The sequence below is a fragment of the Aptenodytes patagonicus genome, chromosome 10 (genome assembly GCF_965638725.1).
Source record: "Aptenodytes patagonicus chromosome 10, bAptPat1.pri.cur, whole genome shotgun sequence".
NCBI lineage: Eukaryota > Metazoa > Chordata > Aves > Sphenisciformes > Spheniscidae > Aptenodytes > Aptenodytes patagonicus.
The window spans coordinates 4601440-4629362 of record NC_134958.1 but is presented as its reverse complement, the minus strand read 5'-3'; the positions used below and the strand labels follow the sequence as shown (position 1 = coordinate 4629362).

At 42.0% G+C, this 27923-nt stretch overlaps 1 protein-coding gene across 1 annotated transcript in view; it reads right to left on the bottom strand.

Moving 5' to 3' along the window:
- Window positions 1–1880: 1880 nt before the first annotated feature.
- The window catches only part of SH3GL3 (SH3 domain containing GRB2 like 3, endophilin A3), a 59960-nt gene continuing 33917 nt past the window's right edge, over window positions 1881–27923 (bottom strand). Inside the window, exons 2-9 of the mRNA XM_076347881.1 lie at window positions 19721–19789; window positions 18377–18449; window positions 16205–16348; window positions 14479–14612; window positions 12919–13077; window positions 9965–10068; window positions 8609–8736; window positions 1881–2675 (exon numbers count right to left, since the gene is read on the bottom strand). Of these exons, the coding sequence (XP_076203996.1) occupies window positions 2470–2675; window positions 8609–8736; window positions 9965–10068; window positions 12919–13077; window positions 14479–14612; window positions 16205–16348; window positions 18377–18449; window positions 19721–19789 (1017 nt within the window). The 3' untranslated portion in view covers window positions 1881–2469. The remainder of the gene's footprint in view (window positions 2676–8608; window positions 8737–9964; window positions 10069–12918; window positions 13078–14478; window positions 14613–16204; window positions 16349–18376; window positions 18450–19720; window positions 19790–27923) is intronic.

Genomic DNA, 27923 nt, shown 5'->3' with positions numbered 1-27923 from the left:
GATCTTATTTGAATGGCTCAAAAGACTTTGAAGCGATGAAACTTATGTGTTTAGGGAAGATTCCCTGCAGACTGAAGAAAGCTTCAGCTGTACCCTGTGCTGCTCTGTTTATATTTATCACTCAGCGCTGGACTGCTATGAACTTGATTTGAGAGGAATCTTCAGTATTTCAAATGAAACCTTTTCATAGCACAAGGGAAGGATGGTATTAAGATTTGAACAAGTGTACAAGTCCTGATAGGAAATAATGTTTGGTAACACCATCAATGGTCCAGAAAAACATCTATTTAATTACACAACCTACTAGACAGTTTATGATGAAACTTGTTGGCATACCATCTTAAAAAGGTACATATTAAAGAATCACGTCTCTGCTGTGCAATGGATCCTATTGCACAAATTGTCTTCCTGGTAGCAAACCTTAAAGAGGAATGGTTTCCTATGACCCTTCTATATACTTTATCCTAATCAGTAACAGTATAGTTCTCTTGACTTGCTTCCAGCTTACTACTTTTGCAATGGCTACTTCTGTTAGCTGAGACATCTATTGCAGCTGACCAGGAGCTCTATACTAAATGGCAAGCTGCCTACTGTAAAGCATATCAAGAATTCAAACCTTTATATATGTGTGTGTGTGTGCACACATGTGCTGTATAATTCTTTCCTCTAGGGAATTCTGGTGAAGTGAAAGAGACATTTCAATGCCTCTTTTCTTGCCTGCTGTGGAAAGATCTCTCTGATAAAGGGGAGGAAAAGCAAAAGCAGCTGTGAATCCCAAACACTAAAACCTTTGAAAGTTGTCCCATACATAAGTACTTTCATTCAAAAACTAGGCCAGGACAAGTTGCTGCTCTAGTAACTACTAGGTACTTGCCCATGAATTTGGAAAAGGGCTGATGAATTTTTTTTCTCTACATAAGCAAGTCCCAATTCTGAGATTATGTAGCAGGCTGTAGCCAAAGCTGCAAAGAATAACCCTCTACTTCTCTTGTGATCATTGCACAAGCCAAGGCCAGAGATGAAAGAAACCAGAAAGCCATGGTTTTGAGAGCCAGTTAGGGGCTATTTATGCTTCTTAGATGGAAAAGTTACTGCACCTGTGACACACATTAACTTCTTTCCTCGCTAGGGAATGCTGTTTCAACTGGACCACAGAACCCTGATGAAGCTGGGTTCAAGCCAGTTTGCCCATAAAGAGTTCAGCTCCCTTCTCATCACCCTCTGTCTTACACAGAGAGCAACTGGCAAAAGATTACATGTTCCTCTGGGGCTGCTGAATTTTTTGGTCATTACTACATCTGTTTGTTTACTAAACAAAGCAGGAGATGGCTAACAGAAATAAAATTAATTCTACCTCCATTTTGATAGTAATCAAGATGTCTGTCCTTCATTTTGAGGCTTTTTTTGCATATTTTTTGTTACAGAATGTCTTTCCTTCTGCACCTAGTCTTCTCTTTCTCCTCCAAGGGATGGAGAACATCCCTTTCAAATAAATAAAAAAAAAGTAGAAGCATATTGACTTTTCATTTGTTTGCAGCAGTCACCAGTGATACTCACCTATTTACCTCAACAGAGTTCTATCCAAACCCTGTGGAGCTAGGATCAGTTTGTACTTAGTTCAAAGGAATTTTTCTCTTATCCTCCTGCTAGAAAAGAATTTTAACAGACATTATAAATGCTACACAAGCAGTAGGGAGAGAGCAAGATTATTAAAATTCCAGTGGCTGAGGTGTCATAAAACTAATACTTTGGCTTTATTAATGCATTTTTAATGTAGCATTGTTTTCTTCACTGAAAGCTGATATATTTAGCAAAAGTGACCTCCAGCTCAAAAACAAATGCCAGAACTATAGGAATAGAAGCAGCAACCACTGTTCTTATCCCACAGAAATATTTATTCAGTTTGGTCAGTAAATTATAGGAATTTTCAATGCTGAGAACTTGTATTTAATACAACAACATCATAATATTGACAACAACCACTTTGCCTTTTGTCAACATACAATGTGAAACATGGATTAACTTGCTCACAATAAATTACAGTGTGATAGATAAAAAGAGCTCAATGACATCAGTAACTTGGGACCCGGTTACAGTTAGCCTCACTTACAGTATTTTTAAAAATGGTTTTCAATAGTAAAATCATTGCAGCCAAAGATTAAAAAAAAAATCCACATACAATAATAGCAAGGAAATGCATTTTTGGAGCAACAGTGAGCTACCAGTAAACACTTCATACAGTGATCTTCAAGGCACAAAGCAAAAAAACTGGCTATGGGTTTTTTTGCAGGTTGATGGAGTCAGGGAAGGTAAAATTTTTTTGAATATAAAATAAATACATTTTAAAAAGACGCATACAAAAGTCAGTAAGTCAGTCAAATAGCAAGGCTTTCACAGAATGCCACACTGACAGAACATTTGTGAATCCATTTCAGTCATGAAATCACGTTCACAGCTTGAATGACACAATCACTGAGGCAAGGGAACCATCACTTCAACGTAATTGATGGGGAAGAAGCCAGACTCTCCGTTTAACATCCCCTCATACCAATTCTCATCAATCTGATTGGTCAAAGTTATGATGTCCCCTTCCTTAAACCCAAGCTCGCCTTCATTTTCTGGCTCAAAGTCATAGAGAGCTTGGCAGCAAGGCTGATCCATGTGCATTGAAGAACCTGCCCCAGTGACAGAAAAAAAAAACCCCAACACATATTAATAGAGCGTCCCAGCATCCCACCAGCCACTAAGCATAAAACAATGGGTCAAAACACATAGCCCTGCTGCCACGAGTTCCCCCCTCAACAGTTTTTCCATTGCTTTCACCCATTACCATCTGGTGCTTCTACATATGAAAAATAACACTAGTGCTAATTAGTTTAAAGCATAATTCTGTTTCTCCCTTAAGTTCAGATGCTACTCTATTTTCATTCCTAGTTGCCTTCCCTTTCAAAAGGATGTTTATCTCAAACTGATAGCTTGAGTAATCAGTGTGGTCTTCTCTTTGTGGAGTGGTGGCTAGAGGAATTGCAAGGGTAGGAGTTGAGGAAGTAGAAGAGTCAACAGGAGAAGAGGCAAGTCATCATGTAAGCAAATTGCACTGCAGCACGCTGCTACTGTGTGAATACGTACCGGGGGCAGGGGCTCACAGTCAGTCCTACAAACACACACTTACCGCCTGGAGGCAGCCACCTGGATTTCCACCCCACACGTGCCTTTGCAGGAGCAAGGCTTCCAGCTGCTCCTGCGTTAAGGCTTCCACCCTCACCTCACTCGAGCAGTGACAGTCATTTCCGCGTTACTGCTCCCAAGTTGACGTGTTCAAACCCTTTGTTGTACACATCCTTCATCTGAACTAAAGCAAAGGTTATGCTAGGAACAACGGTGCCTGTCAGACTATTTTTACAGATGAAAACAGTTTCCCGATACGGTATCCGGCTGTTCTTGTGACTTATGCTGTTTGCCCTGCTACAAAGATCTTCATTCCAAATTACTCTTTCAAAATATTAATGGTACCATATGCAAACGTAGTAGCAAGTACATACATTTACAGGAAAACAAGTAAATATAAACATGAAGTACAGAACAGAATCACCATTAGCAAAAGAAGTTAACCTTGTAAATGCAGTCACCTTTTTTAAAGATGGGGTGTTAATTGGCTTGGATTTGTGGTATGGATACATTCATTCATTCGTATTTATGAATAATAACTTATTCTAATAAAATGGAATCTAATGTTCAAACTGTAAAGCTTAGCCCTGTGGCCAAGGCCTAGCCAGGGGTTCAACTGAAGTTCAGCCGTACCAGATTTTTAAAACCATATAGAGCATATCCAAGTAAAAGTCTGGTAATTTGAAATATATTTATAAAGGAAGAATAGGAGAAAAAATTTCATGCTGCTACCATGTAAACAGTAGTAAAACACGTTATAGCATGACAACTCTAGAACACTCCAGTACTTACATTAAAGCAGTTAAACCTCTTAAATACTAAGTTATTCAGGTTGTCTTCTTTGCAACATTGCAACAATTCTCAAATATTCTAGTCTTGACCCTCTCTCCCCGCTATCACACATGCTAATCATGCAATCGCCTTGAATAATGGGTTTTGTCTGGGTAAATCTGCACACAGTCGGTAATGCAATACAGATATAATAGCGAAGATGTTAAAAATGCATGCAAAAATGCATTTTAATCTGCTAACCATGGTAATGCGTAGGAAACTATCGAAAAGTAACTGTTCAGACATTTTCTAGTAAAAGGGATTAGGAGAAGTCTCTTAAGGAAACCAGGTGACAACTGTTCTGGTGATTGGCACATGAGACCAGGTGAAAGCATCTTTTTAATTGACAATAATACAATCGGGGTAATATTTGGGGTTAAAACTGGGGAGTAGGAATTACTTTTCTATTTTGTGGGTATGTTTTATCCTTTATAACAACGGAAGAGAGCTTTTATTTATAACAACGGAAGAGAGCTGTCAACACAGAGATGCCCCTCAGCAAACCTCCCCAGAACATTGCTGTGACAACGTCGGACTAGTCCTCTGCCTGTAGAAGGCATGGGGTAGTGACAAAGTTTTACAAGAACAAACTAAACCACTGCTAGTCTAACACAGTGACACAGGTGAAAGCACGGTTCTGGACATATTTTTGCTGAAACAGTCCAAGCAGAAAAAAGAAGATGAGCCACACTTTCCCAACAAAACTGGACTGACTGTGTTCAAAAACAGCTGAGTTCTTTTCAGTCTTTGCCAGGGTAGAACTGGTACCAGCTCACTGGAACTGCCAAAGCAGAAGGCAGCGCTCTGAATAATTGACAAAGTTCCTTGCTTTCACCAGCTGCTCCGATGGGGCTAGTTTATTATTGCAAGCCAGTTAATTTCTGACAGTAAGGTACCCGATATGAGATGGATCACATTTGGTTCATTTTAAGCTCCAAAGAACTGAAAAGAAATGTCTGGCAGCCTGGAAAGATTTTTAAATAATGGTCACAGCCAGTACGACCGGTTTCACTCCAGGCTGTAGGATCAGTCAAAGTCTTCATTAGAGTCAGGCAGCTGCTGCTACTGTATAACCCAATGAGACAAAGCTTCCTTGACAAAGGTAATGGGGGCAGCACTGCCTGACAGTCTGCACACACACTGTTTAACATCACAGAATTGGCGACATGATTCCAGCCTTTTCCTGTCTATTAAATACTTGCACATCCTCTCCTGTTGCAGAGACTTAAGCTAAAGAAATTGCACTTTTTTTTCTGCAAACAGGGTTTATGTTAATTTGCAACACCATGCACGCCTCCTTAATTTCTCCAGTTGTGGAGCTAAACTGCCACACTTCACTGTCACTGTCAAAGATGACTTGTCATTAATCTCCAGACCACTCAAACCTGGACAGCACAAATGGAAAAAACCACCACAAAAACAGGCTAAGCAAGAAGCTGTCTATGATTTCTGGAGCGTTACAGAATGAAACCAGAATGCCATTCAATGCTGGTTTGTTTTTTGTTTGTTTGTTTGTTTGCTTTCCTCAAAGGGAGTTACTGCCTGTACCTGCATTTACTCTGTCTTCTATAGCATGTTGTATACATATGGTAGCAAAATTATACTTTAATAATCACAACCTGGAAGCTTGCTAAAATGATTAATCCAAGTCTCCCTCACAGTTGAAGCGAGTAAACATTTAGATGCTTATGTTAAATTCTGGCACATGGCAACCAGACCCCTTTATTTCATATCATAGTCAAACCTGACAAACAAAAAGAATGAAAGACATGACATAACACAGCATTTAAAGAGAGTTCTAAAATGAGCCAGATGATGCTCATAGCCTCAGCTGACTAATGAGGATAACAATGAATTAGAACAAAACCACAGATTTGTTATCTGTGCTTAATCAAAGGAGCTAAATAATTCACAACACTAAAATGAGGTTTCTGTGAATCTAGCCCTGCAAATGTGTGCAAGTCGTTAGTAGTAAATAATCCCCATGTGTTAGGGACCATACAAAGGAAAATACTATTTCTGCTCCAAGAAGCTGATACTTAACTTGAAAAGCTATGGTGAAACACAGGAAAAGCCATTTCAACACTCAGAACTGGATTGTGGTAGTGCTGAATGTATCACAGCTTTGAACTGTCCTGTTGATTTCCATGGGTTCGGTGAATACTAAGATACTACTTACCTTGAGTGACAGTACCAGAGAAATTAGAGGTCTGCATTTTGATAGGGTCAATGTGTAAACAGGGGAAATTAAGCATGAAAGTGCTTGTTTGTGTAGGATGAAGAGAACAGTTTTCTAAATGAAAAAAAAGAGGGCGATCATGACGCTATCCCCCCTGTCACATGGGGACCTTAACAACATTTAGCAGTTTTGCTTAGAGCCGCCTGGTTCACGTTTCTAAAACACAGACCATAAATCTGATCTGTTTCATGACTCTGATTTTAAACAGGAACAGAAAGGTTTCCCCATTCACAAGCAGGACCCCACTGCAGCTCCACAGAAATCCATACGGGTAACTTTTGAGTATGGAACAGGAAGAGAAAGAAGACAATGAACAATGATTTCGCTGATGGTTGTACCTGCTGGGGAGGTAAGCACGGCATCCATAGCTTCTTCAGGAGGAAAGAAACATGATAAATGGTCTTTCTGATATTATTAGTGACACTAAGCATAGCAACAATTATTAAATATATTCCATTTCTCCTTTTCATCTCTTTCATGGTTGTTTTATTTCTTTTCCACTCTGACAGCACTGAGTGAGCCAAGCAGTAAGTGAAAAACCATCATTTAGTGATATGCAAGCAGTTGATGCAATAGTGCATAAATGGAATCAATGAATGGAAGCGTCTCACTCCTTCCTTATCTTAGGGATCAGTGGTCATTTATTTTTCAGTTCATTCACTGAATTTTAGCTCATTAAAACTGGCTTTTTTTTGACTAAGTGGGCTGGAAGCAACCTTGAGAAGTCATCTAGTCTGCCTTTCCCCCAAAGGCAGGATTGATTACCCTTAAAGGACGTCTTGGATCAATTGCTTCATGGCAACGATAAACCACTGTAATACGTGTGCTGTTTTATCTCTGGTTTGACACACTCGTTTATATACAAACGCTGAATCTGAATCTCCTTTCTCCACTGCACACGCAAAGCAGAAAAAATAAAGCCTATATAACTTGACAAGTAATTGATAGGGGCCTAGAAATTTTATGCTGAATTTTTAATAAAGGTTGCTCTGTTTTTGCTACTTTCATCCAGATGTGCTGTGAAAATAACTAGAAAGTTATTGATTGCTGCAAACATCCCCAGTGCTTTGAATGAAACGTGTCCTTAGGACACACGTCTTAGGAACCGGTGGTCTGAATTGAGAGGAGTGTGCAAAGAGCGGGTTGTCTCCCTCAATCCCACATTTCACAGCAACACAGAACTGCTCTTAGCATTCGGGCAGCATGGGGAGCTTCACTACACACCCTCAATTAACTTGAAGCACAAAAGAAACAAATCGAGGAATAAGATCTTGCCGGGTGGATTTATGCTGCCAAACTGCTGCAAATCCCCTTCAGTATGGACTGTATAATAGCTTCATCTTAAGGCAGAGTGCAAGAAAATTAGAGAGACATGAAGTTACAGCTCCAAGCTTTATTCTTTCACCTTTAGTTCTCTCATTTCTCTCCCAACAACCTTAAAAAGGAACAAGACTGGAGGGAAGAGGACATTGGAGAGTGAGGGAAAAAAATAGAAAGAAAAAAGCTTCAGAAAAAGATCCTAGATACCATGCCAAGTAGAGAAGGGAACCTTTGGCTCACTGCTTCCCCTCTGTTTTCCTTACAAATAATGTCTATGGAAAAAATTGGCTTTTTCATTCTCTTTTCTTTGCGTATTGTTGTCTTTTGTGTGGTTGGTTTTTTTTAGTTGGTCTTCTCTCATCACCACTGTAGCCATTAAGGAGATAGGGCAAAATAATTTTATTCGTGAGATGAGGAAAAGTTATTTCAATGAGTAGCGTAACCTTGCTAATTATTATCATTCACATAACTTTCAAGGGCTTTCAACAGTTGATTTTTTTTGTGGAATCAAGGCCTAATCAATGGAAAGGATCCTACTCCCACACCAATAGGTACTTAAGTATTTCAGTTCATAAATGCACTCACTTTGGTGCATACTTTACGGGAGAGTAAGGGTGGGAGTCATCTCTCTGAATTTTACATGGCTAAGTTAAGATCCTGTACTGATCATTTATGGTCTCAGACTGTGGAGAGAAACCAGCATCTGGAAATATTCCAGACTGATCTAACACACCCACCTTAGGCATCTGTCTTTGCAAGAAATGAAGTTTTCTGCAACTGCCTCTCCCTCTCTCTCCTCCCACCCTCTGTGGTGATACAGACAACTTAAAAGGCCAAGCAGAATGCCACACCTAAATTTCAGATGGGTGAGAGACTGTTGAGAGGAACCCTGCTTCACAATTCCATTTCCAAACCTGGGAAACAAACTGGAGTCAGGTGCATGGATACCGATGCTTCATGGATCCATTGTTCTCATGGTACAAGGAATACCTCAAGCAACAATCTGGCAAAACATCTATCAACATGTTAATTCTGTGGCCACAGACTTACCTGATGATTTTATGGAAGAACTATAGGCAATCCCATTGTGCTGCTGATTATCACCAATTTCTGGAGTTGTAGTTATTACAGGCTTTGGCTTAAATTCACGTTTAGGCCGACTAGATGCTACATTTATTCTGGAACACAGAAAAGAGTGGCAAGAGATTTACTTGAAGAAAGAAATACTTATGGAGCTCCCACTCACGTTCAGTGCTTTGGTGTTTGAAAAGTGGGGGGAAAAAACCTTCTGCTGCTTTTCTTTTTTGGCTTTTTTTTTTTTTTGGGGGGGGGGGGGAGGGAGGGAGTGCAGGTTTATTCACTAAAAGCTGCTCAATTCTCGTGCAGTATTTGAATTTCAGCAAGTCCCTATTTTATTTAATGCTTTGGTCCTGCTGACAGAGGCATAAAGCTTAACAGCCTGAGTATGAGAAGTGCTGAGCATCCACAGCTGCCACTGAGTTCAGCAGAAGTTCCAGGAATGAGCTCTCTGGAAAGCTCAACTACAAATGACATATGCAGAAACCCAGCCAGGACAGAGGCCCAGGGACTGCATCGCACACATTGCCTTTTTATTAGAGAAAATGGGAAACAACCATTTTGGTCAGCACAACTGCCTCAATACCTCTTCCTGTATGTGCATGTGGCCCAGGCTGAGACCTCCTTGTCTCACTGGCCCCTCCAGCTGGGATGGTGCAGGGTGTCTACAGACACAGCTACCCCTATGCCAATACAGCCACCACGTCCACCCTCATCTCAGGAAAGCCCCAAACAGTTACCTCGACTCTGTGACTGTAACCTTAGCCTACGCTATGGTGACACTCAAGTCATTTAGGTCTCCTGTTCTCTGAGTGACATATAACAAATTAACCACAGCAGCATTTTTTTCTTCTATTCGGATGACACAAAGTATCTGGGCCTTTCATAAGTGCATTATACCACAGCCGTGTTCCTAGCCAGCTGGCTATTCCCTTACTCTGCTGCAGAATTTTGTTATACCCCTTAATCTCAATGAAAATAGGCCAACTTCTCAGCAAAGTCTCCAAAACACAACGCAAAGCATGCAAGTTTAAATAAACCTCCAAACAAAAGGAGGCTGTCCTGATTAACCTCCACAGATGTGAGAGAGAGATTCTGCACACACTCAAAGCTTTCTGGGCAGATCCTGCATTACATTAAAGGCTCACAGCGCAGCAAGAAGTTGCCAGGTGGCAACGGTTTAAAGCAATGAAGTCCAGTAAGGCACAGAGTGCAGCAAATGTGCATCTGTGAGATGGTGCTACAAGATCTGTTGCTTCAGTGACTTTTCACACTCATGAACCTCATCTGCAAAAGAGGTTCAAAATTTTCTGATGGGTTCAGTCTTACCGGTTTTGCAGCTTGCTCTGCAGATCCTCCAAAATTTCTGTGGATTGTTTATGGTAATCTAGTGCTGCTTCTACAAACACAGCCAACTGGCTGACTTGTTCTACCTGAAATAGAGAGAGGAAAATAGTTGTAAGGAGCCTGCAGTACATTCAGCTGAAGGAGAAACAAACAGATCATTCAAAACAGACCTGGTATCTCAAAAGACCATGATATCTTGTGGAGGCTATTGAAAAAGAGCATATGTGATTCTATCAAAGAAATCGCCAGTTGGAAACTGAACAAAACTGAGGTGTAACTTGTAGTTTGCTAACTCAGGGCTGGGTCCTTGAGTCATTTCCTTTCACAATGTGCAAATCCCTTCTGTTTTCAACTTCCAAGCCATCTGTCTGTCAACACCCAAGCCTGAAACAGTTAAAAGGACATGACCCCTTAACAGGTGAAAGTGGAGCTTTTCTGATCAGCAATGTTGGAAGAAACTACACTGTGACAGCTCTTATGACTCAGACCCATTAGCATTTATTAGCAATGTTTACAAACTGCAGTTCTGAAGTGATCTGGACTTACCTCACTAGATGGCAGCATTTATAAACCAATAAATGAAACATGATTTATCTACTTGGATTTAAAAAGTATCAGACAATCACTCAAAAATATGAATGCTGAGGAAAGGGAGAATGTGAAGGAGAAAGAAAAATCAAAATATTTTTATTCATGAGGTAACAAATAATCTCATTTGCCTAACACAAACCGAGAAGTTCAAGCTGTACTGCGGATGGAGCAGTAACAGATATTTATTTGTCCTCTTCCTTTAAGACAGCATTAAGAGGACAGACCCCAAGAAGTCTGACATGTTTCCATTCCATCAGGATGTCTTCAGACATTGGATCATAAGAAAGTATCCAAGTAAACTTTCTGCGAATGTTTTATGGACCCATGGCAATTATGTGCTATACTTTGTCTGCTTTTACTCGGTTAAAAAGATTATTAGAAATTCTGCCGGGACTCCAAGAGAGCCAAACATTGTCACATAGCATACAGAAATGAAATGCACAGAACCAAATCAACAGCTGGTACAATTCCATCACAGTCAAAAGAGAGTAATGTAAACCAGCTGAGGACAACACACAAAGTACCTGGGGTTTGGATGGGGTGGTCAGAGAAAATGGATAGACAAGGACTGTCCAAGCAAGATGACTAAGAGCCAGGAGGGATATGGAATTGTGGATTAGGAGGGGGGGGAGAGAGAGAGAGAGAGAGAGACTGGGACAGAGCCAGCGAAACTTGAGGGACTAAAAGCCACTTAAGCAAGAGGAGCCTGGGACTGGCCGAGTGGGAAAGGCAGGGAGATGGATCTGATAAGAAGTGCATGCAACAGTCTCTATGAGGGAGGTCTGGAACTAGCTGTGCAAAAACCTGAGAAAGAGATGTGGATCAGGACTGAGTCTGGGAAGGGCACCTGGCAAGATGGCTGGGAACCAGAGAACAGAGATTGCAGGGCAAGGAGACTAAGAAAGGGTGACATATGGGGAGTTGGAAAGGATGGGAAGGAAACGATTGCAGTTAAGATCTCTGCAAACCCAGCAAGACAGTCTGGGGTTAGACAACAAGGCCGTAGTGAGAAGTTTGAGGAGGACAGACGGACTGGGTCAGCATGGAAAATGGAAGGGAAGGAGCACAGAGTTTTCTTTAAACAATAGAAAGTGGATATAGAAAAAACCTCAAAGGGACAGCCAGTTCACCCCCTCCCAAAGGCAGAATTAGTTATTCTAGAAAGTACAACTCATCAGTTCTCTAGTGGCTCAGCTACACCATTTTAATCCATGAACTGTTTTATCCTCAGTTTGGTGCTTTGACTAACGATAAACACCATCTGAAACATTTCTCAGCTGCTTATGCAAGGCAGAATTATAAAACACATACACTGCAACCAGGCAATTGGTAGAGCCGACAGCAGAACAGTGTGCTGAAATTGTTGATAGAGAATGTTACATTTTTTGGTGTCCTCATAAAACAGTAAGAGGCTTACTGACTTGTACACTGCTGTAAGAAATATGTCCCACTCACAAACAGTTTAGGAGCTACAGGCTAGTTTATAACTGGCCATTACACAGGTGTGCATTGAGGGAGAAGTTGCTCACAGTTAAATACTCCCACTTAACAGCTCCGCCTTGTTGCTGTTTGCTCACAGAAGACAGCACACCTCTTCCTTTCTAAGTGTGTTTTCTGTGATGCTACATCTACAGGAGAAGAGAAAGCTTTGGAATAGGCCCAGTTCTCTTTTCCTACAGTTCCATGCTTACATGGGAGAAAGCACATCCTGCTATTTCTCTGTGTACAGACAGGAGAGAGGATTATTCTGAATGACCACAGCTGCTCCTTATTTAGACATAATTTCATGATAGACTTGGGACTCTGAGCCAAAGTCCAGGTACTTGAGCCCAAGCCACAAACAAACTCTATGGAGTAATTTTCAGAGCCAAATTGTAATAATAATGATTTTCAGAGGTAAAATCATCCAGAGACTTCAAATCAGCAGCAAAGTTTTGACAGTAAGTGAGCTACAATTCAGAAAGCGCAGGGTACATACCCTTGCTCATAGTTTCAGCAGCTGGTCTGTGACTATGTTAATCTCCCAACCTTCTCCCTCCCACTGATCAAACTGCATTCTACTCTCAGATAGTTCATTGCTTGTAGACTATAAAACTACTGAAGACCTCTGTGACAATTTTGTCTGAGCCACTGTATTTCCAGAAGAAATTCCTGAATTCTTGAGTTCTCCCATTTACTGCTGTGTATTACGTGTCTGTCTCTCACAGGAGATTAAAAGAGGAAAGAGGCACACTTTCTGCTTTCAGACCTTACCTCCTATGAAGGATGGGACAGGCTTTATCCAATCCCACAGACATTGCCCTCCTGGATGTACTGCAGCAAACAAAAATGCAGGACAGACTTACATCATTTTCTAAGAAATTGAACATGCTTCGTTCAGCCAGTTCCTTTGACTCTTCAAATTTTTCTACTGCTTGTTTAACTTCTTCATCTGGTATCTTTCCAAGACGCTTCTTTTTATAATCATAATCCAAACGGCGTCCTTCTAGTTTCTTCAAGTGATGCTAAATAAGACAGAACATTTATGAGGAGGTCCAAACAAACACATTGTGATTTAAGGAAACTTCAGTTATGGATGCAAATATAGAGATATGCGGGATTGAAGAAATACAAGGCTCAGAGATTATCCAGTCCACCCCTTTGATCTATGGCAGCAACAGGTAAGTCTAGGACTGTATACATGAATGAAATTTTAAACTGTGTAGAGTTTAAATAAACAACCATTTGTTAACACTTGGAGAATTGGCTACCTTGATTTACTAAACTTAGGCATCCAACTCATGGACTTCACTAAATGTGCAACACTTCAGATTGTCTAAATGAGAAGCAGGATCCAATTTAAATATGTGTGTGTCCCCATATTCTACATTGAATTCAATTTTACCTCTTGAATTACTTGCAATATGACAGCTAAAACTAAAAGGGTTATTTTCCCCTCTCATTCCATAAGCAGTGCTCCAACAAATCTTGTATTCTTGCTTTCTTTTTTAGGCGTCAACTTGACACTTCTATCTGATATAACTACAGAAGCTTTTCTGTTGCCAAAAATCATGGGACTGACAGACTTACAGAATGGACTCAAAGTGACAGTACAAAATGCTCATTAAAGCTAACATCAAACAATGTCTTTTCATCAGTTTAGAAGAACTACAACTGAAAACAGTTATGTATCACAGGAGACAGCTACAGACATCAAGACATTATTACTATCTTTTTGCTATGCTTTCCACGTCCATTTATATGTAAACAAATAAAATAACTCTCATTTCTGCATTTCATCGGGGTTTTAACTTGCTTATTACCCAAGTCTATTGAAATCAACAGACTTGGACAGAGACTGCCTGGCTTTCTTTGAATTGTCACATTGTAAACAAAAGCACTGAAAAACTTAACTCTAAAGGTTAGGAAGCTGAGGAACATATTTTTATATTTTTCCTATAGTGGCACTTCAACATTTTATGGATCATTTTTTCAGATCATTCTGTGATTGTCCTGAATAGCCTTTTTCAACAGTTACATTCATCCTCCATTACAAACAGCTTTAGGCTGATAGAGATGGCAAGACAGGATAATCAGTCACAGTAAATCACAGCCCACTCACATGTTCATAAGAATTAATAAAAATGTCGGTTAAAATAAAATAGCAGAAAAATAAAGAATATAATTTTCTTCACTATCCTTCTCGTACTGAATGTATAAGCAATATAGCAAACTGAGTAAGTTAGACAAGTGAGAAATAGCCAGGCATTGATTTTAAGCAGATTTCATCACTGTTTTGCTAGAGAGACAAACTTAAATGCAGTGAAATTTATTTACCTTATTGCTTTCAAGAAAAATATCTCAGGGAACTACAGTTTGATTGACTCTGATCATTGATAAGTGAAGCTTTACTCTGGAAAACTTACCCCAATCTCTTTTAAATCTTTGTCCTGCAATAACTGTAGAGGATCAATAAAATTTTGTTTGACATTAATATCAAGTGAGTCCTTCACCTCTGCCATTTGCTTCATACTCTCACCAGCATCCAGTAGTGCAAGGCCTATGGTAAAGAATAGGCTGCTTATACCTCAATATATGTAAAACCAGAAAATTTGTCTTATGAAACAGCTATTTCAAATAGGTATCTTTGTATCTGCTGCAGGCCCTTGAAGAGTAAAAAAAAATAATGCAAGCTACGCACTTGCTTGTCCCCTACAGAAAACTAGAACTGGAAAATTTTTGTTCCAAATGTACTTTCTTTTTTTTCCCCTGATGCCCTAGGAAAAAAAATAATACTACCTTCCCTACTGTATTTGCATAGGTTACAAACCTCCTCCACTTTGAGAACTGCAAACCGAGCTGATTAATTTGTACAACTTTAGTGATGTTATTAAATACACAAAAAGTGAGTAACTTTTTAATCACAAAATCATGTTTTACAACTTCCTCACATACAGCGTGTTTTTCTTCCAAACCTCCTTTTGATCAAAACTGTTGCTGCTTCTTTAAAACCACCTATTTAACATAGCTGTATACTTTATTAAGCATGTAAGTATCAGCAGGCAGAACAGCGTTTGAAATGTCCTTTCCCCTTTCCTAGTTTTATTTAGTATCCCTGTTGCTTTTGCAAAATCACAAATACATCCAGCTCACAGATGAGTTGTGCCACTTCACTCTTCGTGAGGAGAATAAATGAGTCTTTGGCTATTAGCAGCATCTTTCCCTCTGCAGCACCTGCTTGGGCTCGAGTGCGAGGTCCCTACACCTACATAGCTGTTACTATTTCAAGACAACCCCTGTGCGTAAAATTGCAGATATTAACAACAGTACGTAACAAAGCCAGACAGTTGTGTACTGGCTTCTGCACGCGGTCCCGGCTCATGCCACCCTCTCCTAGCCCTAGTCCCCTCTCTTTCCCCACACCAGGATTCTCCTTTTCTCAGGTATTTCTCCCTGGTTCTCTCTTAATTCCAGCCACATCAAAAAGCACCCACTGAGTAGCTCTGTGACAATGCTTCAAATTCATTCCAGTCAAGCCCACACACTATGCATGCTCAGCAAGCAAGGCCTCTATCGAGATTTTGGCTGTGAAGTACCAAGATATTTTGAGAGGAAATAGGTAAGATTTGATTTACCGAAGAACTGGAGCATGGCCAAGCTAGAATACATTTTCATGAAAACAAGAAAATGCATATTTAAGATGCACTGCTCCAAAGTACAGAAATACCAGATCATAAAAAAAAAAAAAAAAAAATCACCCAAAGGTACTGTTTATTTTTTTCCAGGAGTATTTTTTCCCTTAGTTTACTTCTCAAACATAGGGTAACCGTTTTTATTTAAAGGTTAAAAGAAATACAGTGCATCTAAGAATCACCCTAAATTATTTAGGTTTGTCAACTTAGAAACTAAAATGGTCATAGTAATAATATCAATCAGACAGCATCAGTAGTAGCGTTATCAAATCCACCTGCAATAGAGGTGGACAAATATGCAGAAGCATCGTGTTTTGTTAATTATATCACCCACCCCCTGATCACTGTACTTAACTTTCCCTCTTACCTGCAGCGGCTATTTACATAGGTTATGTCACTGAGTAATATTCTGCAAAGAACTTTATGCTGAAATATTCACAGAGGAGATACACAAACTCACCAAACATAGAATCATCGCCAAGCTCTCTGCCATACCGTATCATGCAGTCTCCTAGGAGTCCCTCTGTCTGGGGATAGCCTGTGGTTTTAACTTGTCCTCTGATCTTTGACATAGTGTTCAGCATTCCCAGCTTGGCTCTGTATGCTAAGAAGGACATAAAAAAAGAACAAAAGTTATAAAAACACTTTTAAAACTAATATATTTAAAGCAATAAATCATTTAACAAGCAATGTCACAAAGCAAGTCACTATGCTGGTCTGTAGATTCGTAAGTTTTTTGTTGTCAGTACTTCATAGTCAAAAGTTGAAATAAGATTCCGTTCAACAATATGGGTCATATGAAACTAGTTTTGTTCCCAACCGAATGAGCATCATTTCTCCAGGCAGATACAGAGCTGTCGTGGTTTAACCTCAGCCGACAACTAAGCCCCACACAGCTGCCTGCTCACTCCCCCCGCCCCGGTGTTATCGGGGAGAGAATCGGAAAAGCAAAAGTGAGAAAACTCATGGGTTTAGATAAACAGTTTAATAATTGAAATAAAGTAAAATAGTGGAAGAATATACAAAGCAAGTCATGCATGACTCAGTTGCTCACCACCTGCCGACCAATGCCCAACCAGTCCCCAAGCAGCAGTCGCGGCCCCTGGCCAACTCCCCCCAGTTTATATACTGAGGATGACGTCCCATGGTATGGAATGTCCCTTTGGACAGTTGGGGTCAGCTGTCCTGGCTGTGCCCCCTCCCAGCTCCTTGCGCACCTCCTCGCTGGCAGAGCATGAGAAGCTGAAAAGTCCTTGACTTAGTGTAAGCACTGCTCAGCAACAACTAAAACATCGGTGTGTTATCACAGTATTCTCATCCTAAATCCAAAACAGCACTATGCCAGCTGCTAGGAAGAAAATTAACTCTATCCCAGCTGAAACCAGGACAAGTGCTTGTCACCTTCTGTGGATATTCACCAATACTCACATTTCTTTGAATATTCCTGCTTGTGAACTCCTTGATTAGAAGTATTGCAGAAAGCAAACACAGAATAGATACAAGCACGGCCAAAGCCAATTTCATGCTCTCTCTCTTGCTTGTGAGAACTTTGCAGAACTTCCCCCCACCCCCTTTTGTTTTGGTTCCAGTAATCAAGACAGTAGAAATTTATTCTGCAGAATGGCCTGGTACATACAAATTAATTTATTGTTATCCTGCACGTATCATGATAAAAACACGCATTTATTCTTGGAGAGTTTTTCCAATCTACTCCTTACTATCATCACTCAACAGCTTCTTTAACACAGTAACGGCCATGGGCCAGACATTCCTGAGGAATGTGGACCATGGTGACAAGCTTCGTCTTGAACATCTCGGCTGGGCCTTGGTAAAGGACTGAATTCTATCATCCTTTTGTAGACATAACCCATTAAACTTCTTCAGGGACGTGCATCTCAAAGTACCCACAAGAGATGGCTATCTCTGAAGTCACTAATGTAGCTGACTAAACAGGAATTCAGCCAGACAGCTCTCAAAAAATGAAGGTTCTTCCAACAGCTGGTTTGGACAGTGAATCAAGGTCACAACAGATAAACTTCGTGACTGACTGCAAATGTAAACATGTCTCCTTTCTTGTTTCTTAAAACAAGATTTCAAAAACCTCTATTAAATGACGATCCAAAATCCACGAAGACCTAGCAGTGGCCAGAAAATGGAAAACCTCATTCAAATACTGGGTAAGCAAGTACAGCCCTCTTCCTCATGGCTACATAACCACCAGTACCTCTGATGGCAGCAGCATCCGAGTTAAATTCAATTGCTTTTTATATCTCTGCTAAAAAACATGTTGGCGTTCTCTTCACTTTAGGGATCCGTATCCCACTCCAGGAAACCCAGCACAAATATGAACACACGTGCTGTACCACAGGACCAAGCTGTCCAAAACATGTTATGCATGCGCAACCTACACATGCCCAGTAAACCAGATGCACTGTGTGCTGCAAGTTGAATGCATCCCAGATCAGACTTACCGCATATAAACTTGACAGTTCATTGCACACACAGGTAAAGTTCTCTAGGACACCCATGAGCCTCACAATGATGACCTAATTAGCTTTTATTTACCTAGGATGAATTTCCAAGTAAGAAGACAAAGTTCAGCAAAATCCAACACCTGTTGTTCCTATCCTACCTGGATTTGGCTGAAGATACTCTGTGGATTTGGATAGAAGCTCCACTACAGCTTTATTAGTAACATCAATTTTCTGAAAAAGAAGAGTACACAATTAACAAAAAGCAAATCAGTTACTAGAAAGTTTATCATTTTATTAGACATAATATACTATTCTAACTGATTATGAAATTTTATTTAAAGTAAAGCAAATATTGTAGCTTAAAATAAATAGCCATGTCATAGTTATGACAGGATTTTACCAAAAACCATATTCATTGGCAGGTAGTACTGGGAAGGAGAGAAGGTTTATATTAAAATGTGGGCTTGCCTTTCCAGCCCATCAGTCTTGACTACTACTTACACATTCTAGACTACAATTTTCCAGCCATCCCAATAGTTGTTACTAAGACTGCTTTCCTCCACAGGTTAAAAAGACTGAACATACCCCTCACAATCTTGGGGTCAGGGCCATTTAAGGCAGTAGTTTGCACCGTCTTCCCATTTTATAGTTTCTAAAATGCTATAAAAATCACATTTCTGGTTTGTTTCCCTTTTCCTCCCTTAGGGCCTGCACATTATTTTTCCTCTTATAATGCAGAGAAAGGAAATAATTATTCCGTAGCCAATGAAACTGAAACCTAGAAACCTGTTTAGATCATAAATTCAAAAGTGCATGTTGGAAAAAAACCAACTCACGCAAGACTTTTTTCGTCAAGCTGCCAACAATAAAAGCTGTGACCTAGGTCTACTATGAACATTAAAAAAATACACAGAAAGACAAGGGCAATTAAAAAAAAAGCACATAAAAGCAGAAACTGGCAGGAACATTGTTTAATTTGCAACACAACAGCTAATAAGTGGATAGCAAACATCTCCATTTCCACAACAATTCATGTAAATTTCTGAACATGGATTTAAACTAAGAAATATAATTCTGTATCAAGAGAAATTTTGACCCCAGTAGTTAGATTTTTATCATGAATAATATCAGATGGGAAGGCTTTGTGATATTTACAAAGGCTCACTAAACACTGAAGACTTCTCTCTCCAGTCTCCCACACAGAGGAGAAAGGCCCCTCCTGATGCTCTGCACCATTCTTGGAGGAGTTTCCCTTCACTGTCGAGAGGTGTCAGCGGAACCTGCTTCCTCTGCTCAGACAGCCTTTGTGGCTGTCTCTTCTCCCTTGGCTGAGCTGACAAGGCTCAAGGATAAATTTGCACTTATCCTTACATAATTCTGTTCGGAAGCACATGGGTTCCCCCCCCCCGTAAATCTACAATACCATTCTATCACTTGAAACATGAAACATTTTTGATTCTGCAATAGCTTAATATTGAAAAACATAATGTTGCTTTCCTTACCCTTTCCATCTCTTGAAATTCTTCATCTAACTTTGTTCCTTCTGCTCCACTTATTTTTTCACTGAACAACTGTAAAAAGACAAATTTAACAAAAAAATTGCATGACTTTAATTACAGAATAAATATCTCTGAGAGTCACAGGAATTCATTTCAGATTAGAAAATATGCAGCAACCATTTGAGGCAACTGTGCAAGAGAAGAGTAACCTTAGTCTTGGAAGTGAAGCACTCATTTCAAGAGAGACAAAGATACCCAATATGAATTTACAACAGGCAAACAAAAAATGACTTCTCATGCTTAAACAGTTTGTACCCTAAACACACTCCTACACTGCAGACTTCAGGCATAGGGACCGGAGTCTGACTGCAGGTAAATCCAGAGTAACCCTTTCAAGGAGGTCTCTCCAGCTCTGTACTTCTGAGTACCTTCTGGTCCTGTATGCCATTAGGCTCAGGGATACAACTCCCACTCCTGCTGCTGGGAGTTGTGTGAAGTTCTGTGGAAGGAACGGACTGAGCATCTTTATGATACTGAAAACAAAAATGCCATGCATTCTTCAAAAACACAAAGCACCAGTTTTAAATAGAGGATTTCAGTAAATCTTCTTAAGATGGCTGAAACATTATCCAGCTTTTGTGTAAAAACTCCAGGCTGTCAGACCCGAGTCTGGTCCTCACTGAGTAAGTCGTGGCTAGGAATAAGCACTCGAGCACAACTCTGCTATCTGCTTCTTGCAGTGCATGGTACCTGCACTGCAACAGCATGAAAAGAAAGCCAGACCCTCATCCAGTGTTAAACAGCCTGTGAAAGCATCACTTCACTACAAGAGAAGTGGTTTAACACATATTCAACAAATATTAAACATAAATTCCTAAGATAATTCCTGCAAAAATGCTACGCATTTCTGTTTTAATTGACTTTTATCACTGAATCTTGTAACAGCGTAATGTAATATCCAGGCCTAGCTCACTGACTGGTGTTCCCCAAACCTGCCCCCAGTAAAGCGTTTTGTTCGTCCTCAGCACCTTCTCAAAGGGAATTCATCTCACTGAATTAAAAGGGCCTTGGAGACTTGCATAATCTGAAAATGGGTCACGGCTCTTTGTAGTGCAATAGTTCCCTCTTCTCGGTCACAGCCCGCGCCGCTCAGGTGTGGAGGGAGCGCGCTGCCTTGCCAAAAAACAGCGATGAGCTGATGAAGCAGAGCTGGGAGCTCAGTGGCAGCTGACCTTGCATCAATATCACTGCTACCACACAGCCAACAGACCTGCTTAAGGGCAAATGTGAGTTCAAAGAGAGCCGTACTGCTAATTATTTCTATCGGCTTTACAGTAGGACTCACAATCTTTATGCTTAATATGCCAAACAGCCCACAAACTTGTCAAGATTATTTCTCTTCCAGAGCACTGACAGAACAAGCACAAAAGCAGATAAAAACAGAGATGGAGAAGCCCAAGTACCAGTGAGTTCCTGTAGGTCATCATCTTGCTGCTGTAAGACATCACAGCAGAGAAGCAACCTGAGGCCATGCATGGAGGGGGACACTGCCCAGGTGTCCGCAGGAACATCTGAGGAGTCCTTGAGCACAGATGGAGAAAGGTGCATGAAAAGGCTGCATGAAAAGCAGCCTATCAGAAATTGTGCAGCTTCCTTACACTGACAGTTTCCATCTCCTTTCTGTGCAATGTTAATTCCTAAAATAATCAATGCCATTTTCCACGGCCTCACACGTTTTCTTTCTCCAGCAGGCAATGAACAGATCTGTGGTTTCCTGAAACCTCTCATGGTGATCCCTTTTCAAAGGCTAAGTGCGGTGGGGGAATTATCCTTCTCAGGCTGAAGTTGCAAAATCCACATTCAGTAGCAACCCATAGCTGTCTCATTACAAATAATTCATTTATATGTTGGCGAAGAATAAGTGCAATGAAATAATATGATTGCTCGACTGTGAAAGCATAATTAATAATAAATTACTGCACCAAATGACTAAAATAACAAGTGTCCCACACTTAGAGAGAATAGATCTGAATGTTATAACAAGAAGCACGGTGGATGAGTAGAAAGATCACACACTAACAATAATGCCAGAGAGAAAAAAAACCCTCCACTGTCTCATCAGAAGGCTGACAAAGATAGTCTGAAAAACGCAATGTCTCGTCAGATACACTGGAAGTTGATATGTTTTCAGCAAATGTCTTAGGGCATACACTATTTATCCATTGGCACCCCTTAGCTCTCCCTGGCTTACTGATGGCCATACATGGTCACACACGCCTCCCTCAAGTAATAGTCTGAAACCGAGGCCTACTGTGTTGTTGCTGTTTTTGTCAGGATTGCAGCTGCTGATCCAGGCGTTTGCACTTGGCTGGTGAGGCTGCACTCCCAGTGCCGACAGGCACGCACCTCAGCACCGGGCTGCAGCCTGCTCACCCTCTTTGCACATCTGCTCAAATGATGCCACCCATGTGGCAGCATCTGGGCAATAGATGCCCAGAGCCTGGAGAAGGAACACAGGTCAGCAGGAGAGCGCCTGAAGAGCAGCACAAAGGAACTCCAGCCAGAAAGACAGCTTCATCGGGGGCCCAACTTCAACGCCTCTATGCAAACGCACGTCGCATGGGGAATAAGCAAGAGGAGTTAGAGACGTGCACACGCCTGCAGGGCTACGACCTTATTGGCATCACGGAGACGTGGTGGGATGGCTCCTATGATTGGAGTGTTGGGATGGAGGGATACAGGCTCTTTAGGAAGGACAGGCAGGGGAGACGAGGAGAGGGTGTCACCCTCTATGTCAATGACGAGCTGGAGTGCATGGAGCTCTGCCTGGGGATGGATGAGGAGCCGACCGAGAGCTTGTGGGTCAGGATTAAAGGGAAGGCAGGGACAGGTGACATTACGGTGGGGGTCTGCTACAGGCCACCTGACCAAGAAGATCGAGTGGATGAGGCCCTCTATAGACAGATAGGAGCAGCGTCACGCTCACAAGTCCTGGTGTCATGGGGGACTTCAACCACCCAAACATCTGTTGGAGGGACAACACGGCAGGGCATAAGCAATCTGGGAGGTTCCTGGAATGCGTCAATGATAACTTCCTTCTCCAAGTGGTAGAGGAGCCAACGAGGAGAGGTGCTCTGCTGGATCTTGTTATCACCAACAAGGAGGGGCTGGTGGGGAATGTGAAGCTCAAGGGCAGCCTGGGCTGCAGTGACCACGAAACGGTGGAGTTCAAGATCCTGAGGGCACCGAGGAGGGCGCACAGCAAGCTCACTACCCTGGACTTCAGGAGAGCAGATTTTGCCCTCTTCAGGGATCTGCTTGGTAGAGTGCCATGGGACAAAGCCCTGGAGGGAAGAGGGGCCAAGAAAGCTGGGTAATATTCAAGGATCAGGAGCTCAGGAGCGATGCATCCCAACAAAGAGGAAGTCAGGCAAAAAAGCCAGGAGGCCTGCATGGATGAACAAGGAGCTCCTGGACAAACTCAAACACAAAAAGGAAGCCTACAGAGGGTGGAAGCAAGGACAGGTAGCCTGGGAGGAATACAGAGAAATTGTCTGAGCAGCCAGGGATCAGGTTAGGAAAGCTAAAGCCCTGATAGAATTAAATCTGGCCAGGGACATCAAGGGCAACAAGAAAAGATTCTATAGGTACGTCGGGGATAAAAAGAAGACAAGGGAAAATGTGGGCCTTCTCCAGAATGAAATGGGAGACCTGGTTACCCAGGATATGGAGAAGGCGGAGGTACTCAATGGCTTTTTTGCCTCGGTCTTCACCAGCAAGTGCTCGAGCCTCACCGCCCAAGCCGCAGAAGGCAAAGGTGGGGACTGGGAGAATGAAGAGCCATCCACTGTGGGAGAACATCAGGTTCGAGACCATCTAAGGCACCTGAAGGTGCACCAGTCCATGGGACCCGATGAGATCCATCCGCGGGTCCTGAAGGAACTGGCGGATGAAGTTGCTAAGCCACTCTCCATCGTATTTGAGAAGTCGTGGCAGTCCGGTGAAGTTCCCACTGACTGGAAAAGGGGAAACATAACCCCCATTTCTAAAAACGGGAAAAAGGAAGACCCAGGGAACTACAGGCCAGTCAGTCTCACCTCTGTGCCTGGCAAGATCATGGAACAGATCCTCCTGGAAGCTATGCTAAGGCACATGGAGGACAGGGAGGTGATTCGAGACAGCCAGCATGGCTTCACCAAGGGCAAGTCCTGCCTGACTAACCTAGCGGCCTTCTATGATGGAGTGACTACATCAGTGGACACGGGAAGGGCTACAGATGTCGTCTATCTGGACCTCTGTAAGGCCTTTGACATGGTCCCCCACAACAGCCTTCTCTCTAAACTGGAGAGGTACGGATCTGATGGGTGGACTGTCCGGTGGGTGAGGAATTGGTTAGATGGTCACATCCAGAGGGTAGTGGTCAACGGCTCGATGTCCAGATGGAGGTTGGTGACGAGTGGCGTCCCGCAGGGGTCCGTATTGGGACCGTACTGTTTAATATCTTCATCAATGCCATAGACAGTGGGATCAAGTGCACCCTCAGCAAGTTTGCAGATGACACCAAGCTGAGTGGTGCGGTTGACACGCCAGAGGGACGGGATGCCATCCAGAGGGACCTGGACAGGCTCAAGAAGTGGGCCCGTGTGAACCTCATGAGGTTTAACAAGGCCAAGTGCAAGGTCCTGCACCTGGGGCAGGGCAACCCCCAGTATCAATACAGGCTGGGGGATGAAGGGATTGAGAGCAGCCCTGCCGAGAAGGACTTGGGGGTACTGGTGGATGAAAAGCTGGACATGAGCCAGCAATGTGCGCTCGCGGCCCAGAAGGCCAATCGTATCCTGGGCTGCATCAAAAGAAGTGTAGCCAGCAGGTCGAGGGAGGTGATTCTGCCCCTCTACTCTGGTGAGACCCCACTTGCAGTACTGCGTCCAGCTCTGGAGCCCTCAGCACAAGAAAGACACGGACCTGTTGGAGCGGGTCCAGAGGAGGGCCACGAAAATGATCAGGGGGATGGAACACCTCTCCTATGAAGAAAGGCTGAGAGAGTTGGGGTTGTTCAGCCTAGAGAAGAGAAGGCTTCAGGGAGACCTTCTTGCAGCCTATCAGTCCTTAAACGGGGCTTATACAGAAGATGGCGGCAGACTTTTTAGCAGGGCCTGTTGTGACAGGACAAGGGGGAATGGCTTTAAACTAAAGGGGGGTAGATTTAGACTAGATAGAAGGAAGACATTTTTTATGCTGAGGGTGGTGAAGCACTGGCACAGGTTGCCCAGAGAGGTGATGGATGCCCCATCCCTGGAAACATTCCAGGTCAGGTTGGACGGGGCTGTGAGCAACCTGATCTAGGTGAAGATGTCTCTGCCCACGGCAGGGGGGTTGGACTAGATGACCTTTAGAGGTCCCTTCCAATCCAAACTACTCTATGATTCTATGTTTAGTTTTGGTTTCTCTTCCGAAATGTTGCAAAACTTTTCATTGTGTTTTTAATGGATAAAATATGATGCCACTCACAGAGGGAGAAACTATTTGCAGCAACACTGAGTCACTCCTTACAAGGGAATCACTGGACTTGCTGAAGCAGCAGGGAGTAAGGAAAGCATCTAAGTTAGATCCAGAAGGTCACAGAACAACTGAGACTTCTACGCACCGGCTTTCAGAGAGAGAGAGATTCTGCATCTACAATTTGCAGAGAATAATGGAGTAATTTAATTAACAACTTGGATGATGGGATAGAGTACACTCCCTGAGAATCTGGAAGACACCAGCCTGGGGGGAGCAGTTGATACACCAGATGGTGGGGCTGCTCCTCATAAGGGCCTTGACATGCTGGAAAAAATGGGCTGACAGGAACTTCATGAAGCTCAAACACAAATGCAAAGTCCTGCACCTGCAATGGAATATCCCCATGCAACAGTACAGGCTGGAGGCCAACTGGCGACAAAACAGCTCTGCAGAATAACACCTGTGGTACCGGTAGAGTTGAACATAAGTCAGAATTGTGTCCTTGAGGTGAAAAAAGCCATCCCTGTACTGGGCTTTACTAGCAACATCATAGACAGCAGGCCCAGGGAAGTGATAATTTCCCTCTATTTAGCACTTGTGAGACCAGATCTGCAGTACGTGTCCAGTTTGGGCTCCCCAGTACAAGACACTGACATCCTGGGTGAGTCTGGTGGAGGGCTGCTGGTATAAGCAGGGGCCTGGAGCACATGGCATGCAGAACAAACTCAGCTCTCTGTCTTTAGAAGAGTTAAGTGGGTATCTACCTAGTGGGAGCATATGAAAAGATGGAGCCTGAATCTTGTGGAAGGACAAGAAGCAATAGTCCCAAGTCGGAAAACAAGACATTCAGACCTGTTAAAAAGGAAAGAAAAAAAAAGAAGGAAAAAAACCACACCAAGTGGGTGGTCAAACACTGGAACGGGTTGTCCAGAGAAGTTGTGGAGCTCCCATACTTGAAGCCATTCAAGCCTTGCCTGGACAAGGCCCTGAGCAACCTGCTCTAACAAGACCTGCTTCAAGCGGGAGGCTGGAGTAGATGCACTCGAGGGCCCTTCTGCCCTGACTCCAATTCTAATTCCGTATTTACAGTGACATGTGAATGCAACTCCATAGAGCCAGCCACAGGATCTGCAGACACGGTTGCATACAGACACTGAAAACCACCTAACACACCTACATCTAGGAGCAAAAGCACTGACCATAAGAAAAAATTTGTTCACACTTTCCCGGTTCTATGCAAACGTTAATGATACTGCAATTTCTAGCCCAAGGAGACACTTCTTCAATTACATTTACTCTGAGCTCTCATTTCCTTTGAAAAAGGAGACCACCTCAGTGCTCAGAGAGATACCGTAAAAAATGATTCCGTAAAGTCTATAAGCTGTCTGCGCTCCTGACAGTAAAAGTTCATATAAAGTCTAATGGTTATCATTAAATTTTACACCACTACAGCTTATTTCATATTGGTATAATCGGGATCGTCTTTACTATTCTTGCATTTAGAAACACAAAAGCTTTTGTTCTGATCATACTGAATTTAGGAGTTGTAAAACCAGCACCACCACTCTCCCAATTAAAAGTCACAGGATACCAGATTAATTATTGAAAATGGATGCACAAACGAGACAGCTGCTGAGTTTTAGTTCTCCGACTATTTGCTGAGCATCATTTACATGCATTATATCAAGCTGCAAAATGCTTTGAACTTAAATAGAAGCATGCCCAACTGTGGGGCTGTGTAATTATGTGGCAATATCTATCAGTTTTTACGAGTCAGCTAATCAAAGGCGAAACTGCTACCATCACATAAGGCACGTACTCCGAGGGAGCACGGAATTACTTGTACAGGAAGAATCCTTCATCTCCAAATTCGGAAGCTGGGTGCCATGGATGCAGCACCTTTTCACTAGACAGGGCCAGAGCCAGAATTTGGGGCTCTGAAAAAAAACACCACTACCTTACTATTCCACTGCCAGGTCGGAAACTAAAGCCATTCATCAGTCATATTTCTGGTGGAGCTAATTAGGTTTCCTCTAGATCAAAATTTACACCCGGAGAATAGCTGTGAAATGAGAAAGATTTCTTCCTCTCGGTTGTCTGTGCAACTCCCTCCACCACACTTGACGTATTAGAGTTAGAGGAGAAAAAACCCCACACCACTAACTACAAACATGAAGACACTTTCAAATCAGCCACAGTATTATCCCTGCTCATTTGTAGTTATATACGATAGCAGACTACCTTTTATTGTAAAACTTGCATGCTCTATATAATAGGAGACGACCATTTTGCCTGAAGAAATACTGCAGTTTGTACACAAACGCTCCTTGCTTGTAACTTCTTCCTAGATCCTACTGTTCTTTTTAATACTGAAAAATTAAATACGATGTTGTATTACAGACAATCTAGAAGTCTCTGGTGGGCTTATGTAGAATCTTCTAGGAAGACAAACCTGGAAAAAAACAAATAGGTTTTGGAAGAAACCCCTCCAGATACTGTGATTTCTATTTAAGTTCTGTATATCCAGCTACTGTTCAAAATGCAAACTGCAATTTTGTTATTCAGTCTTAAGAGACTAAATATTTATCTCCTAAGGAATTTATATTCCAAGAAATTCGCTGAGAAAACTTTTTTCCATAAACCTAATATTGAGATTTTGTTCTCACACTAGTTCTTTGTTACTCTAATTTCTTTGCGATAATGT